We start from the raw sequence: 16,051 nt of genomic DNA, 5'->3' as shown, positions 1-16,051 counted from the left end.
AAAAAAAAAAAAAAAAAAGAAAAAGAAAAAGAAATCAAAAAGAGAGAAAGAGAGAAAGAGAGAAAAAGATAGAAAGCTAATTTTCGTAGTTACCATGAACAGGATCCCTTCGAATTGGTCGACTCCGTCTACATTTGCATCGAAGAGGCCATGAAGAGTTTCCTCGCCCTCGGTCACTCCGCCGATGCCATCGAGGCCATCGGCATCACCTCTCAACGGGAGACCGCCATCTGCTTTGACTGGGAGACCGGGGAGCCCCTCCACAACGCCATCGCCTGGCCCGATACTCGCACGAACGGTCTCGTCCGCGACCTTAAGGAACAGCCCGGTGCCGACGATCTGGCCAGTATCTGCGGCCTTCCCCTCTCCACCTACCCCTCTTCCGTCACCCTCGTCTGGATGCTCCGGAACCTACCCGAGGTCCGCGAGGCCTACGAGGCCGGCCGCCTGGCCTTTGGTACCGTCGACACCTGGCTCATCTACAATTTGAACGGTGGACCCGCCGGCGGCCGTCTGGTCACCGACGTCACCAACGCCTCCCGCACCATGTTCATGAACCTCGAGACCCTCGACTACGATGATCGCTTGCTCGACTTCTTTGGCATCGACCGCAAGAAGATCCGCCTGCCCACTATCCTCCCCTCCGCCGACCGCGAGGGCTACGGCTACGTCAGCTCCGGCCCGCTCGACGGCATCCCTATCACCAGCTGTCTGGGCGACCAGTCCTCCGCCCTCGTCGGTCACTGCGCTTTCACCCCGGGCATGGCCAAGAACACCTACGGTACCGGCTGCTTCATGTTGTACAACGTCGGCGACAAACCCGTCATCTCCAAGCACGGCCTGCTGGCTACCGTCGGCTTCCAGCTGGGGCGCGACCGAAAACCCACCTACGCTCTCGAAGGTAGCGTTGCCGTCGCCGGTAGCGGTGTCTCGTTCCTGATGAACAACATGGGTTTCTTCCGTGATTCGCGCAAGGTCAGCGATTTGGCTAGCTCCGTGCCGGACAACGGAGGGTGCTTCTTCGTTACCGCTTTCAGTGGTTTGTTCGCTCCGTACTGGATTGACGATGCCAAGGGAACCATCTGTATGTTCTCCCTTCTCCCCCCCCCCCCCTCTTACTTGTAACTTTCGACTGACTGGAGTAGTCGGCATCACTCAGTTCACTCAAAAAGGGCACATCGCCCGCGCCACCATGGAGGCCGCCTGTTTCCAGACCAAAGCCATTCTGGACGCCATGGAGATGGACAGTGGACACAAACTGACCGAGCTGGCTGTGGACGGAGGTATGAGCAATTCGGATATTTGCATGCAGGTTAGTGTCTCCCCTCTCTCACCTTCCTTTCGATCTCCGGTACTAATAAGACCAGACCCAAGCCGATATCATCCAGATCCCCGTCGAGCGACCCTCGATGCACGAGACGACCGCCCTGGGCGCCGCCATCGCGGCCGGATTCGCCATGGGCGTGTGGAAGGAGTTCAGCGAGCTCCGGAACATGAACCGTGCCAACCGCACCACCTTCACGCCGCATATCTCGCCCGTCCAGAGCAAGAAGATGTACGGCCAATGGTCCAAGGCCGTGGAGATGTCCCGTGGCTGGGTGGATGCAGGCGACATGGATGGGGAAGTTGATGGTGAATGAGTTGCATTTTATATTTCAACCTTATTTCTTTTTCTTGTTCAATAGCTTGGGGTTTGCGATTTAGCGATGTTTTTCTGACTGGGGGTTGGGGCTTTCTGGAGGTTTCTTTGGGATACCCGATACGATCAGGTAACATACGTCGGTCTCATCAGATGGGATTGATAGGACATACATATAGATATACGAATAGTTCATCACATACATACATATATACATACATAACTAAATAAGTACATAGATATCTATCTCCATCATTTCCTAATCCACAGCAGTATCAACATCAGAAGCAGTAGCCAAAGCAACACTCGACCTCCCCAAATCCACCACCCTCACCAAGCTCTCACACAACCGATCCAGCACCCACTCGGGCTCCGTCCTCCCCGCCATCATCGGACTCTCTACCCCGATCCAATCCCAGTCCAGCAACCCATACGCGTCTTCCTTCCGCTTGAACTCTTCCCGCCTATCGTCGGGAGGAAGAGAGGCATGTGTATGGGTGGAAGCGGCCCAGGCGGCCGCGCCGGAACTCTGTATGAGACGCTTGAAGACCGTCCACTGGGTGTAGGTGTATTGTTTGGGTGGAGAGGAGGAAGAGGAGGAGGGGGCGAGGGTGGCGTCTTTTGTGACGCGTTGGATGGTTATTGCTAGTTGGTGGACGAGGATGGAGGGGTTGATTGGGGGTTGTTTTTTGGGTTGGGGGGGTTGTTTTTCCGGGGGGTGTGGGTGGTGTTGTTGGGGGGTTGTTGGGGTGGTGGTGGTAGTGGAGGGAGAAGGAGGAGAGGAGGAGGATGATGAGGGTGAAGAGGAGGTAGTCGAAGGACTAGGAGAAGTAGTAGAGGAAGAAGAAGAAGAATCCCCTCCCCGCTCCTCATCCCTCCCCCTCCCATGAATACCATGAATACCACGAATATTATCACCTCCCCCCCCCTCCCTCTTAATCTTACTCTTACTCTTACTCCCCCACCCACCCCCCAGAACCCTAAACAAAGCCCTATACTGCCCCGGATGCGGCAACACCGTCCAATCCCCCGCAACATCCATCCCCCTCTTGAACCCATCCACAACCGTATCACTCATCTCCGCAATAAGCGTCGTCATAGTCGGCACAGCCACAAGCGACCAGACCACAAAGAACGGCTTCCCCGCATTCGTCCTTGGCGTGATATCGCCGTACCCGATCGTCAGCAGCGAGCAGAACCCAAAGTACAGCGCTTCCTGGTAGCTCAGCCCCTGGCGCGCTTCGATGCTCCAGAAGACGACGGCGCCGATGGTCCAGACTACCATGAACGACAGGATGCTGAGGGACAGGTTGAAGTAGCGGCGGAAGTGGGACGTGTTGTTTTGGATGGACCGCATGGCGTGGAAGCGGGCTTTGTCTTCGGGTTCGGTCCCTGCTGGTGCCTGGGGTGGGACGCCCGGTGGCGGAGAGGGGGAGGGCTTGTCGTGTAGGGAACGAAAGTGCTCTAGAGCAGCCTGCCTCCGCCGCTCGGCATGCTTCATCACAACGTTATTGTGCTTCACCTCCCTCACAGAGCGATGGACGCTCGCCACCACCAGCGCCAGGATGATGATCCCCATCACAGCGTACGGCAGCGCCAGCGCCTTCGCCGCAGCCGTCGTGGGCGGGATGTCGCCGAACCCGAGGGTTAAGATCGTAACGTCCGAGAAGTAAAGCGCGTCGGCGAAGGAGATGTCGATGACGCGGTGGAAGACGCCCGCGCCGATGAGCAGCCAGATGACGAAGGTTGTTGTTTGGAGAATCAGCGTGCGTTGCGAGTCTGTCAGTGCAAAGTGCTGCGGGTAGTGGCCGCGGATGTAGCCCAGGAGGTTGATGAGGAGGAGCACGCCGAGGAGGAAGTAGAGGCACGAGGCGATGACGGCGCTCCAGTAGGCTTGGGAGTAGGTTTGGGAGGGGTGGATTGGGGGCGCGTAGATGTGCATTGCTGTTATGCTTGAGACTAGCTTTGATTGACTTGATTAGTTTAGATCTTTGTATACCTCTGAAGAGGAAGAAGCAGAGAAGGGAAAGAGGAGTTACAGTAGCAGTAGCCAAAACCCAACACACGATTGACACGGGCAACGCAACAATATACCTCACGACTCTGGTAAAGTTAAAGAGTAGGAATACATTCCCTGCTAACCCACACACCAGCGAGATGGCGTTTAACGCGATGCACCTATCCCTTTAGCCTTAGACATATCCATCTACACATATCCATATATGTGGATATATGGATATAGACAAAGATAATAGATAGAAGAACATACCACCCCGGATCCCCATACGTAGTCTGCACCGGATCCCCCAACCGATCACTGCGATCAAAATGCACATTACAGCGCCAGCGCATCGCGAGCGCAACAATCGACATGACGTTCGCGAGCGGGCTCGTGGTGGCCGATATGAGCGGGATGGCGGTCGACGCGAACCACCAGTCTTGCGGGTCGTCGTCGTCGGGGGGCCGCATGTGTAGTTTTGGGTGGAATTTCCAGCGGCTCCAGTTCCAGTTGGTCCATCGTGGGGACTTGGCTGGTTGCATGTTGTTTGATGGTTGTGGTGGTTGTGTTATGGCTGGGTTGGGTGGTTGGGGGGGATGTATATGCGCGTGCGGCGCCGGAGGTGTTGGGTGGGTGGGGGTTGGCATTGGCGTGGTGGCTTTTGTGCCTGTCTACCTATTTATTCATCTGTATATTCTATCAATCACTCGCTACTAGAGTAGAGGTAGGTGGGTGATGGATGTGTTGGTGGACTGGTAACACAGCAGCGGGGTTGTTCTGATCAGACGGGGATGTCCCACGCTGAATGAGCTCGATAGACGATGTCTCATGGCGAAGTATACATGGTCGTATAATGAGATATATGTAACATGTACAATATATATAATAAATTTCGGTCTTTCAGGGTTGTGTCTGACGGACGGCCAACAGAAAGAATGGAAGTCCCGTGATATCCGCCCAGATATCTTGCGTCATGGAACCCAAACCGTACCATGTTACATTCACTCCAACACATTAATCCACTCCAACACACCATGTCAGACAGGATATATATCAAGAATGGTATGTAGACATTGACCAATTTCTATATGCGTGTACAATACAGTACAATACAATGAGCATCGCTGGCCATCAACCTGCCAATGCATGCTATTTCAACTTGGAGATCAGACAAGGAAATCGAGCTCAAGATAGAGGATGGGAATGACGAGAGGGACATGCCAAAGAGGAAAAAAAGAACATGCGAGGAGAGAAAAAGAAACATGCGGAGAAGAGAGAGGAGGATATCAACAGGAGATAATAAGGTCAAAAAAAAATGAACTACTCGGGCGATCGGGTCGGAGTCGACGCTGGGGGCTCGGCTGCCTCTTCCTGCAGTCGTGTCGTCTGCAGTGCATCCGGCAGGATGAGCGGTGCTTCGGGCGCGATCTCCATCTTGGGCAGCTTTTCGCCCCGGAGGACCTTCTCCATTTCCTCCTTGGTCAGAGTCTCGTACTCGATCAGCGCCTTGGTCAGCAGTTCGAGCTCGCTGCGCTTTTCGGTCAGGATGGTGGACGCGCGGGCGCGAGCCTCCTCTACCAGTCGGCGCACTTCGGCTTCGATCTCCTGCTTGGTCTCCGAGGACAGGCTGTCGTAGTTGCTCGACAGGTCGACGTTTCCGAGTTTCTTGGAGTAGCCGAATCGGGTGATCAAAGTAAAGGCGGTTTCGGTGGCTTGTTGGATGTCCTGCATATCGTTAGTTCTAGTAAGACGGGAAAGAAGGAAAAGAAGGACATACAGCTGAAATACCGCTCGTAACCTTGTCAGGCCCAAAGATAAGCTCCTCGGCAGCCTTCCCACCCATCGACACATCAATGTCCGACAGATATTCAGTATAGTTCCGCGACACCATGTCCATCTCGGGCAGGAAGTGGGTCACACCCAGCGCCATGCCACGGGGAACGATAGTGATCTTGTACAGCGGCGTCGATGAAGGCGAAAAGTAGGCCACCAGCGCGTGCCCCGCCTCGTGGTACGCCGTCAGCAGCTTGTCCTTGTCCTGGATGACCCGGCTGCGCGCCTCGGCACCCATCATGATCCGGTCCTTGGCCCAGTCCAGGTCCCTGGCGCCAACCTTGGTCTTCTTGTCCCGGCTGGCGTGGATCGCTGCCTGGTTGACCAGGTTCTCAAGATCGGCACCAGAGAAACCGGGCGTCCCACGAGCGATCACGCCGACGTCGACATCCGTGCCGGTCTGGACCTCCTTCATGTGGTGGCGCAAGATATCCATGCGACCGCGCACGTCCGGCAGCCCCACGACCACGCGCCGATCGAAACGACCGGGACGCGTCAAGGCCTTGTCCAGCAGTTGAGGGTAGTTGGTGGCCGCGATGATGATAACACCGCTGGTCTGGGAAAATCCATCGAGCTCAGTGAGCAGCTGGTTCAGCGTCTGTTTCACATAGGCCGCATCCCGCTCGTTGCGCTTGGCTCCTATGGCATCCAGTTCGTCGATGAAGATGATGGCCGGAGCCTTGCCTCGCGCTTGGCTGAACAATTCGCGGACACGCTTGGCGCCGACACCCACGTACACTTCGTCGAATTCCGAGCCGGACATGTAGAAGAACGGAACCCCAGCCTCGCCGGCGACGGCGCGAGCCAGAAGCGTTTTACCAGTACCGGGAGGGCCCACGAGAAGCACACCCTTGGGCAACTTGCCACCGAGGGACGAGAAACGGTCGGGGTTCAGCAGGAATTCCACCAGCTCTTGCAGCTCATCCTTGGCCTCGTCGCATCCGTGCACGTCGCTGAAGCGAACGGTCTGTTGCTGAGGCTGCGCTTCGTTGTTCTGGGGGCCGCGGATGTTCTTCAGAACACCGGTGGTTTCGACAAGGATGGTGACCAGGACAAGAGACAAGTACGTGAAGAAGCCGAAGTAGAGCAGGAATTTGACCCAACGGAACACGGCGCTGCCCAGCGACTCTTCCACGACGACGTACAGAGGAGCCTCTTTCGCACCGGTCCCGTTTTGCTTGGTGGCCATTCCGACCTGACCGCCATGATTCCGGGCCGCGACCGCCTGGCCGATGGCCTGCAGTTGCTCAGGATTCAGGTTCTGGTTGGTACCGGGGGCGACGGCGGCGGCAGCGTCAGCGCCACCCACCTTTTGCAGGGACTTGAGATAGATGGCTTCCGAGAGAGGGTTGCTGGCAAAATGGCCACTCTTATATCGTTCGACGACAATCGCGGGCATGTTGGCGCGGAGGAGGGACTGGTAGAAAGCATTCTGGGCACTGGCGCTGTTGGGGTTGTTGTTCGCGGTTTTCTCTTTCTGAGCCAACAGGTTGTGAGACGGGCCGCCAAAGAGGAATCGTTGTTGCTGTAGCCTGGAGAGTCCGTTGACCTTGGGAGCGGCGTGGAAACCGCCCAGACCCTTGGTCACCGTGGAATAGGAACGAGACGAGAAGGGACGGATCGCGAGAGAGGTAGTCCGAAACGAGGCCCAAGACTGCATGGGCTTATACAACACGTCTGCCCTTAGCGCTTCGGAGGACACTGTGTTCAAGCACTCCGGGAGTGAAACGCCACGGCGTGTCTATGAATCCATTAGTACCGGTATTCTTATGATCCCCATCCTGACAGAAAGCCCATACCGTTGATTTCGCTTCCGCCGGCGTGCGCTGGGCGGGGAGCTGAGACGCTGCGGAGGCGGAGGCGGAAAAGGTACGTTTAGCGTTCTTCCAAGGCGCGTTCAGCGTCGTCGACATGGTCGGCCACAGGTCCGAAGTCGCCGCAGCAACATTCTATTTCGCAATCCAGCATTAGATCAAACAATTTCGAACGTGTGGAGGATAAGACAGTGACTCACCGGCCTGGGAATGGGGAGCTGAAAGGCCATCATGGTTGCCCAGAGGCGGCGCTCGGCCGCGACGATGGAGATCAGAGTGGGGGCCTTGGGAGTAGGATGAAAAGAGAAGACAGGGAGTAAGGTTATTCTTCAAACAGACAAAGTGCCATCACCGATCATATGAAGATGACAGCCAACTCGACACTAGGGATCAAAGTAGGATAGATGATTGAATGAGAAACAGGAACTTGCTTCTCTCCACGCCGGGCGGCGAAACCATCGGTTGGGTTTGCCACGGCGGTCGCTGTGCCCGGCCGGAGGTCTGTCACGTGTGGGTGCCCCAGGCAGCAGGGCTTCTGGCCGATTCCACCGTCATCCATACTTTTATATTCTAACGGTGGAGATGGCAACCATTCATTCATTCGGACCGTCAACTGATCTATGAGATGCATCCCATGACAGGGTGTACATAACAGCTGTCAGTATCCGGGGATGGTGACTATTCACTCCCAATGCCAATCGTAGTTGACAGACTCCCCGCCTCAAGGACGGACACTCGATCCGGTAGACAGATTGGAGCAGGGACTCGTCATCAGGGAGATTGATTGATGGTGAACCGTGAAGTTCGCCTGGGGACGGAAAGCTCAATCCAACTACATTCAATTCATTCATTTACGATGTTGAATGGCCGCTCTTATATGGTCATCTGCCATCATGCCTAAGAAAATGATCTTCCTCATGGGAGCCCCCACCGTCCAGAACCTCCACTGGGATGAAACAGAGCTCCTCAACGAGCCTACCTTTCCCTTCCAGAATGAAGGGCACCGGTCTTCGTCGGACACGCAGCCGGTCAAATGGAGATTGCTACCGAAGCGCGGGGCTCTCGAGGGGAAGCTATACGGAGGCGGAGTCACCCAGTTCTTGACGACCCGAGACCTTACCAGTCGCGAGGAGGGGGATATCCCCGATGGGAGTATCCCCTCCGAACTTCCCGACGACTCGACGCTCTCGCAGTTCTACAACCATTCCTTCACGATCCACGAGACCTCCACGGTGTCTGCGCCGGATTCCATGGAGGAGAGCGACCTCTGGGCTGGCAGCACGGCGACTTCGATCGCGACTAGCAACGAGGGCGACAAAGTGGCTCCAGCGCCCATGCCGCCGATCCAGGGACCGGTGACCGACCTCCAGGACATCCCCAGGGCGAGCTACCTCGAGTCCATTGTGCCCCAGACCATGACGGTCAACCTGATTGTCAGTATCATCACAATCCATCCGCCACGTCGCATTGTGACGCGACAATGGAAGAAGGAACTGGATCTGGTGGAGATGGTCGTGGGGGACGAGACACGCAGTGGATTTGGGGTTACGCTCTGGCTGGCGCCCGTGGACCCGACAAAGGGTGGTGTTGCCGTTGCCGCACGAGGTTGCGCTGAGGGAGGCGACCTAGGCCTGCGACCCCGCGACATTGTGCTGCTGCGCATGGTTGGTCTGAGCTCATTCCGCGAACGGGTATACGGGCAAAGCCTACGGAAGGGGGTCACCAAGGTCGACCTCCTGCACCGACCGCGGGTGGACGCGAGTGACGCAGGCGGTCTGTACAGCGCGCGGCAACTCCGCGACGTCCCTCAAACTCATCCTGCAGCCAAGACAGACGATCTGCCGTTGGCGAAAGTGAGCCAGGTGCGCGAGTGGATCCGGCGGTTTGTGGGCAGTTCGCCGGATGGAGCAGGCGGTGAGGGGGCGGGAGTGACTAATTCGAAACCCGTGCTCCCACCTGATACGCCCGGTACTTATAATTAGAAAAAAGGGGGAGAATACCTGATGCCGGTGGAATTGGTGGAAATTCCACCGTTTTACTGACCTGATCTGGATGGACAGTGTCAGGCATGTTGATATCTGGATGATCCTGGATGCAGGAATCATTCCACGTCCGACACCCTGGTCCAGGCGGCTTGGATCCCTCGGGGACAGGGGGATGGGTCAGGACACGCCATGCCAAGCACGACCGGACTTGGGACAGGTTTGAAACAACGATGGATGCCGAATCAGCGGCAGAAGATGGATCAAATGACGGGGAACCCACACCGTGACATTGGGACTACCTGGTTATTATAATATATTGTAAATGTAACAAGAATAAGAATATAATTGTCAATACAACAAGAATACGAAGAACCAAATCCAAGACAAAGACAAAGAAAAAAAGACCAGATCAAGGACACCAGAATCACAAGATCTGGTGATATAACTGAGACACCTTGCCACCCCGAACGATCTGCTGCAGGCCATCGTCCAGAGTAATATCAGACCGAACGTGCAGTTAATTTCCAGAAAATCCGAGTAACAGGAGGTTACCGTACCATACTGTACTTCATGGACGGTGGAGTTGTCCAAGGCCTAGATGGATCATCCGCAAACAGTAGGGGGAAAGGAGCAGATGATACGGTACGGTAACCTGCCACCTCCCCTGGATCTGGAATGGATCCATCCATCCAGCTGTTCTCCTGATCCTTTCCTTTGTTATTACTTCCCCATCACTCTCCCATCTCCCCTCTCCCACTTCCTCCTTCTCTTTTCTTGTGTGTCTTCTCCAGCGTCAATTCTGGTCTCGGCAACCTTGGTCTTGTCCTGGGCTTTACTCTCTACCTTTTTAAATCTTCTTTCCTTTTCTCTTGGGGTTTCCTGACTTCTTTCGACCTATCTCTCCTCCCCCCCCCCCCCCCCCCCCCCCCACCACCGGAATCATCCCGCTGTCCCCTCATAATAACCTTCCTCCAACCAACCCACCATGAAGGGTATGTACAGTATAATTGTATTATTGGGGATCTGCATCATGAAGCTAATTTGATCACAACAGCTCTCATTCTTGTCGGAGGGTTTGGAACCCGTCTGCGACCTTTGGTGAGTAGAGACCCGACCCCCCCCCCTCCCCGCATACCACACCACTCCCACCAATACGTGTCAATGCGATGGCCCCATCCTCGTCCGAATACAGGCTAACCATGACCATCGCTGGTGTAGACATTGACCCTCCCCAAACCTCTGGTCGAGTTCGGCAATCGTCCCATGATCCTCCACCAAGTCGAAAGTCTGGCCGCCGCCGGAGTAACGGATATTGTCCTGGCCGTCAACTACCGCCCCGACGTGATGGTGGCGGCCCTCAAGAAGTACGAGGAGCAATACAATGTTCGCATTGAGTTCTCCGTCGAGACGGAACCGCTGGGCACGGCTGGTCCGCTGAAGCTGGCGGAGAAGATCCTTGGCAAGGACGACTCGCCCTTCTTCGTGTTGAACTCGGATATCATCTGCGACTTCCCCTTCAAGCAGCTGGCCCAATTCCACAAGAACCACGGCGACGAGGGCACCATCGTCGTCACCAAGGTCGACGAGCCCTCCAAGTACGGTGTCGTCGTCCACAAGCCCAACCACGCCTCGCGCATCGACCGCTTCGTCGAGAAGCCCGTCGAGTTCGTCGGCAACCGCATCAACGCCGGCATCTACATCCTGAACCCCAGTGTGTTGAACCGCATCGAACTGCGCCCCACTTCCATCGAACAAGAGACCTTCCCCGCCATCTGCAACGACGGCCAGCTGCACTCCTTCGACCTGGAGGGCTTCTGGATGGACGTCGGTCAGCCCAAGGACTTCCTCACGGGCACCTGCCTCTACCTCACCTCGCTCGCCAAGCGCAACTCCAAGCTCCTCGCCCCTCACTCCGAGTCCTACGTCTACGGCGGCAACGTCATGGTCGATCCGTCGGCCAAGATCGGCAAGAACTGCCGCGTCGGCCCCAACGTGGTCATCGGCCCCAACGTGGTGGTCGGGGACGGAGTGCGTCTGCAGCGCTGTGTGTTGTTGGAGAACAGCAAGGTCAAGGATCATGCCTGGGTCAAGTCGACCATCATCGGATGGAACAGCTCCGTGGGCAAGTGGGCGCGCCTGGAAAATGTGACCGTCCTCGGTGACGATGTCACCATCGCCGATGAGGTCTATGTCAATGGTGGTTCCATCTTACCCCACAAGAGTATCAAGCAAAATGTCGATGGTAAGTCATTCATATGTTCGGATCACGAATCAGCACTAATGTTTCATAGTCCCTGCGATCATCATGTAATCACCTTTCTACGACCATCCTCCGCCCCTCCTCCTTTTTTCTTTCCCACCACCCCCACGTTGGACCGTCGGATGCACAAAAGGGCGCTGTTTCCTCGCCTTCCCCTGACATAAGTACCTGTCATGGGGATCATCGAAATCGACGACAAGAACGAGTCCGACATTCTTCTCCATTCGAAACTCACCGCGTTCGAACATCAACCCCCCCCCCCCCTCTCTCTCTTCCTACATTCGTCCTTACCCGGCGTCATCCCCACGCGCCAGCCTTGATGGTGGTGTATAACTGAGGGGGTAGCCGTGGTTATCCTATTTATTTGACCCGTTTACAGCAATTCTAATTTTGCCCCCTTATTCTGTTGACGTTCTTGTTTTTTTTTTTTTTCTCAATTCACCCCCTGTGTTTCCCCCCCGGGATCGGAATCCTGCCGCGCAGTCAGTCCAACCGTCCAAAGTTTGAAACCCAACTGTTTGTCTTCGACTATAGTCTTTGCCTTCTCCTCGATTCATCTTGGAATGAATGAATGAATGGGTGGAATAAGAGGCGTCTAATACCAAAGAAAGAAAGAAAGAAAGAGTACACGGTATATCCTATCCGGGTATTGTATTGGGTGTGGGGATGCTCTTTTTGCTTAGTCTTATTCTAATGATGTATGCGGACATGGGGTTTCAGGATTGGAATTGTATATATGACAAACAGACAGACAGACAGGAATTCAGATCAATGAGTTAGGTTTGATTGTTGTATCGTATTGTATTGTATGAGTATATCTATATGCATCTGTCTAGAGATATTACAGTGGTTGTGGTATATACTATAAGTCCACGACGTATTTAACAAGATAAATCAGAAAGGGACTCCTCATCTCTCACCCATCATCTCGCACCCATCACCCATCATAATCAAGAGATGAAAATGAAAGACGAAAGACGGAAGACGAAAAGTATGATAAAGAGGAAAAAAAAAATCAAACCCTCCCCCCCTCAACCCTATCCAAAACGCCCTCCCAAACACCCCTCAAAACCTCCATCTCCCTCCAACACCTCCTCCCCAACTCCACAAACTCCTCCTTCTCCTCGCTCCCCAAATCCGCATCGCCCCTCTTCCTCCTCCTCAGCCTATCCTCCTCAACAACAGGCGTCCCAACCACACCCCCATGGCCCCACCCGTCCACCTCAGTCGACACGGCAGAGTTCACACCGCCCCGCGAGCACGACGAGCCCCATTTCACGCGCGAGCCGCCGTGCGCGCGGTAGGGCGCCTCGCGGCCGTCGAGGACGGATTGGGTCGCTAGGGCGAGGAAGACGGGGGCGCAGGCGCCCATGTAGGGGGTCTTGTTGTGCCAGGGGGAGCCGAGCATGCGGGCTAGCCAGAAGGCGATGAGCATGCTGTAGAAGAGGGGGGCGGAGAGGGGGAGGATGGAGGTGCCGCAGATGCCGGGGTGGGAGAGGTGGGTTGTTGGTTGGGGGGTTTGGGGTTCTTTGATGGAGGGGGTGGGGGTTGCCGTTGGGGTTGCTGTTGGGGGCGCGGTTTTTGTGGTCGTGGTTGTTGTTGATCTTGTGGATGTTCTTGATGTTGTTGATGGGGTTCTGGTTATGGTGGAGGAGGAGGTACTGGGGGTGGTGGTGGTGGAGGTACTGGTGGAGTAGAAACTGTTGACCCAGGGAGATGTGGACGGGAGGTCAGCGGTGAGGGCTAGGATATCGGTGAGGGCTTTAGAGGACTCGTAGGGTGCTGTCGTGCGCAGGCCTTGCAGGTCGTCGATGTTGAAGTACTTTTTGGAAGCCTCGAGGCTAGATACCCAGATGATGCGGCCGCTGAAAGTAGACGTATCGTCGTTGGAGGCACGCAGGAGCGGCATGACGTTGTGCGCAAGCATATAGTGTCCGAAGACGTTTGCGCAAAACACCGCCCCCAGCCGGGGTTCCTCCACCTCCCCCTCCACCTCTCCCTCCTTCTCGCCTTGTGGAATCTGCGACTCGGTGACCATGCCCGCGGGGGCGACCTTGTACGAGGGCCAAGAGACCTCATGGACGAGGTCCGTGCAAACGCCCCAGATAGCGCGGGGCCAGTCGATGCCCGTCCAGCCGCCAACGCCCGCATTGAGGATGATGGAGTCGAGTTTGGGGAGGGTGCTGTTGAGACGGCGGGAGAGGGCACGCACGGAGAGCAGGTTCGAGAGGTCGACGTTCTCGGGGAGGAAGGTGACTTGGTTTTTGCGGGGCGCGGGGCTGGCGCGGAGGTGGTCTTGCAGACGGCGGAGGGTGTCGGTCCCCTTTTTTGTGCTCCGCGTTGTGAAGACGACTGTTAGGGATTTTTGCGCGTTGGCGCTGCTTCTGAGGAATTCGTCGGCCAGGCGGCAGCATATGGAGAAGCCGAGGCCACTGCGAGACGGAGACGGGTTAGAGTATGAACGGGGGGTTATATCTGTTATCTGATCTCAGGGGAGGGCAAGTACCTGTTGGCGCCGGTGACCAGGATGAAGACCTGGTCGCTGGGGTCTTTCTGGGCTCCTGCGGATTCCATGATGATCCAATTGCAGAGCGCAGCCCTTGGTGGATCTTCGGCTGGTAATGGAGCAGGGAAATTCCAATGGATGGCCGGAATGTGGTCGTGGTGATGTTTTTTGGTGCTGATGTTGATGTTGATCCATTATCGTCCATTATGTAAGCATATCAGGTGACAGGCACGATCGAGATAAAGATCAAGATTCATTCTACATCGAGTCAATCAGAACTGACTACGGACTAGGTGATGGGTACGTAAACAATGATATCATTATCATGCAGAGGTCATGCGACAGCTGGAATAAAGAAACCAAATAGAGTATCTTGACGATCCGATCTGATCCTACACGAGGTCATCGAACCACTCACGAATATCCTGATGTCAGTCACGAATGAACATAACTAACCAAGGAGCCTCCCCGGACAGACACGTGTGCATGTCCAACTCTGATGGAATATTAAGGTTGCGACACACGGTCTGACAGCGAGCGCCCTTGTGTTTCTCCCGTCCCTCCAAACAGGGAGAGTCGAGCCTCGGCGACCAAAACGAACGTTCGGATCGCCTCATCCTGGCGCCTGTCAACAAGCCCCGTAAGGGATATTCCTTCCAGAGAAAATATTGCAGATCGAATCACCGTTCCAGAGTTTATTCCCTCCCCTCGTATTCTCCGAGTCTAGCGTGACGCGGAGCCAACCAACGTGCGAGGCCATCATCTCGACGGACGGTGATGGGAGGGACAACTCGCAGTGGTCGCTTTTTCTCTCTTTCCTTTTTGCTGCGCTGCGGTTGGCACCCGGGGCCGATTGGTGGCAGGTCCCCAGGGTTGTTGCTGGGAGGGGGCAAAAGCCGACCGACTCGAATGGCTGTTTTTGATGCGCCATGCGCTTGCTTACCATGGTCTTTAAGAAGTGACTCTTTCTAGACGGGTGGCACGATATATGGTTGGTTGATGGGCCGAGTCCGTCGAGTCGATTGGGCGAGTTGCTTCAAATACCCATGATATTTCCCATCCTTGGACGATAAATGGATCGAATAGCATTCATTACACCCGGGCGGGCTGGGCCGCCCGGGGAGTGAACTATACTACCTGCCCATCGGAGGACAGACATCAAGCGATGGCCATAATCGGCCGAAGGAGTAATACCATATGGGACGAGTGGCGCGAGGCTTTGCCACAAGATGATGACCATGTCGCACAAAAGGCACAAAGGATGATTTTCTTTGGCGGTGGCCAGTCCGAAACGGGAACGTGCTCAACTCGACCTTGATTCTCTGCTCCGCTCCACTTCAGGATCTCATTGCGCCACGGTGAGCCCGTGGTTGGGAGTTGCTGATGGGCCGTGATATAACGAAGGGAAGTTGGGATATAGCGACATGGAAGGTCGCGGGGCTTGCCCCTGGCACGCAAGGGAACGGTGACATCGGCCATATTAATTGCTATTTCCATCAATCAGTCTTCAATCGGCCAAGAGCGTTATATATTATGGGGATCAGTCAACAGCAAACTCACCGCAAAGGGACATGGACCGTATTGTCGTTCTCCAATGGACGGCCGATGCTACTATAACGCAGGTTACAAGGATAATCGCATCCTCGGTCCTTGAATGTTGGCTTGACTCCCCGAGTACCGTTCCTCGTACCGCTCCTCGGAGAAAGGGTAGAGAAGGAAAAAGGCAGACATGAATATGATTCGACTAAAAGCCACCAGTCGTAGCATATGTATTACGTCTTGCCTGGTTCATACTATCGGTGTCGTCAGTACCCAGACCACCGGGTCGAATTGCAATCGCAGAGACCGAAGTGGGGAAATGCAGTGCAGACAAAGAAAATTTAATATAAGAACAGGGAAAATGTCAAATCAACAAAGAAGGGGCAGTTTCGGAGCACCCGCTTACTCTGACAGTGAGGCTCTCAATTCGCTGCTGGATAGCATGATGCCTAGGTATATCTCTCAAGGATCAACGG

General features: G+C 55.2%; 7 protein-coding genes across 7 annotated transcripts; 4 read left to right on the top strand and 3 right to left on the bottom strand.

Moving 5' to 3' along the window:
- Nucleotides 1-90: 90 nt before the first annotated feature.
- BDW47DRAFT_111251 (glycerol kinase) lies at nt 91-1,868 on the top strand (the record flags this gene model as incomplete). Its single annotated transcript, XM_024813913.1, has 3 exons — nt 91-1,084; nt 1,146-1,312; nt 1,368-1,868. Coding segments are annotated over 3 exons (1,434 nt in total), but the record flags the coding sequence as incomplete, so codon positions are not given.
- Nucleotides 1,869-1,898: 30 nt separating this feature from the next.
- BDW47DRAFT_119928 (voltage-gated potassium channel) lies at nt 1,899-4,180 on the bottom strand (the record flags this gene model as incomplete). The annotated part of the gene is made up of 4 exons (XM_024815419.1): nt 1,899-2,284; nt 2,609-3,602; nt 3,679-3,817; nt 3,909-4,180. 4 exons carry the CDS (start codon nt 4,178-4,180, stop codon nt 1,899-1,901), a joined length of 1,791 nt encoding a protein of 596 aa, XP_024669025.1.
- A 509-nt stretch (nt 4,181-4,689) lies between these two features.
- BDW47DRAFT_111247 (i-AAA protease YME1) lies at nt 4,690-7,685 on the bottom strand. The gene is made up of 4 exons (XM_024813912.1): nt 7,486-7,685; nt 7,271-7,420; nt 5,416-7,212; nt 4,690-5,363 (listed from the first exon to the last, which is right to left on the bottom strand). Exons 1-4 carry the CDS (start codon nt 7,516-7,518, stop codon nt 4,959-4,961), a joined length of 2,385 nt encoding a protein of 794 aa, XP_024669024.1. The 5' UTR covers nt 7,519-7,685; the 3' UTR covers nt 4,690-4,958.
- Nucleotides 7,686-8,178: 493 nt separating this feature from the next.
- Nucleotides 8,179-9,267, top strand: BDW47DRAFT_119926 (uncharacterized protein; the record flags this gene model as incomplete). The annotated part of the gene is made up of 1 exon (XM_024815418.1): nt 8,179-9,267. The coding sequence occupies one exon, from the start codon at nt 8,179-8,181 to the stop codon at nt 9,265-9,267; it is 1,089 nt and encodes a 362-aa protein (XP_024669023.1).
- A 561-nt stretch (nt 9,268-9,828) lies between these two features.
- On the top strand, nt 9,829-10,197 carry BDW47DRAFT_111245 (uncharacterized protein). The gene has a single exon (XM_024813911.1). It carries the CDS (start codon nt 9,869-9,871, stop codon nt 10,151-10,153), a length of 285 nt encoding a protein of 94 aa, XP_024669022.1. The 5' UTR covers nt 9,829-9,868; the 3' UTR covers nt 10,154-10,197.
- BDW47DRAFT_111244 (mannose-1-phosphate guanyltransferase) lies at nt 10,196-12,310 on the top strand. The gene is made up of 4 exons (XM_024813910.1): nt 10,196-10,262; nt 10,325-10,368; nt 10,489-11,512; nt 11,562-12,310. The coding sequence occupies exons 1-4, from the start codon at nt 10,256-10,258 to the stop codon at nt 11,579-11,581; spliced, it is 1,095 nt and encodes a 364-aa protein (XP_024669021.1). The 5' UTR covers nt 10,196-10,255; the 3' UTR covers nt 11,582-12,310.
- Nucleotides 12,311-12,545: 235 nt separating this feature from the next.
- On the bottom strand, nt 12,546-14,104 carry BDW47DRAFT_128573 (3-keto-steroid reductase; the record flags this gene model as incomplete). The annotated part of the gene is made up of 2 exons (XM_024816864.1): nt 12,546-13,962; nt 14,037-14,104. The coding sequence occupies 2 exons, from the start codon at nt 14,102-14,104 to the stop codon at nt 12,546-12,548; spliced, it is 1,485 nt and encodes a 494-aa protein (XP_024669020.1).
- Nucleotides 14,105-16,051: the final 1,947 nt, after the last annotated feature.

This window comes from Aspergillus candidus (assembly GCF_002847045.1).
Source record: "Aspergillus candidus strain CBS 102.13 unplaced genomic scaffold BDW47scaffold_53, whole genome shotgun sequence".
NCBI lineage: Eukaryota > Fungi > Ascomycota > Eurotiomycetes > Eurotiales > Aspergillaceae > Aspergillus > Aspergillus candidus.
This window is presented reverse-complemented; position numbering and strand designations above follow the sequence as displayed.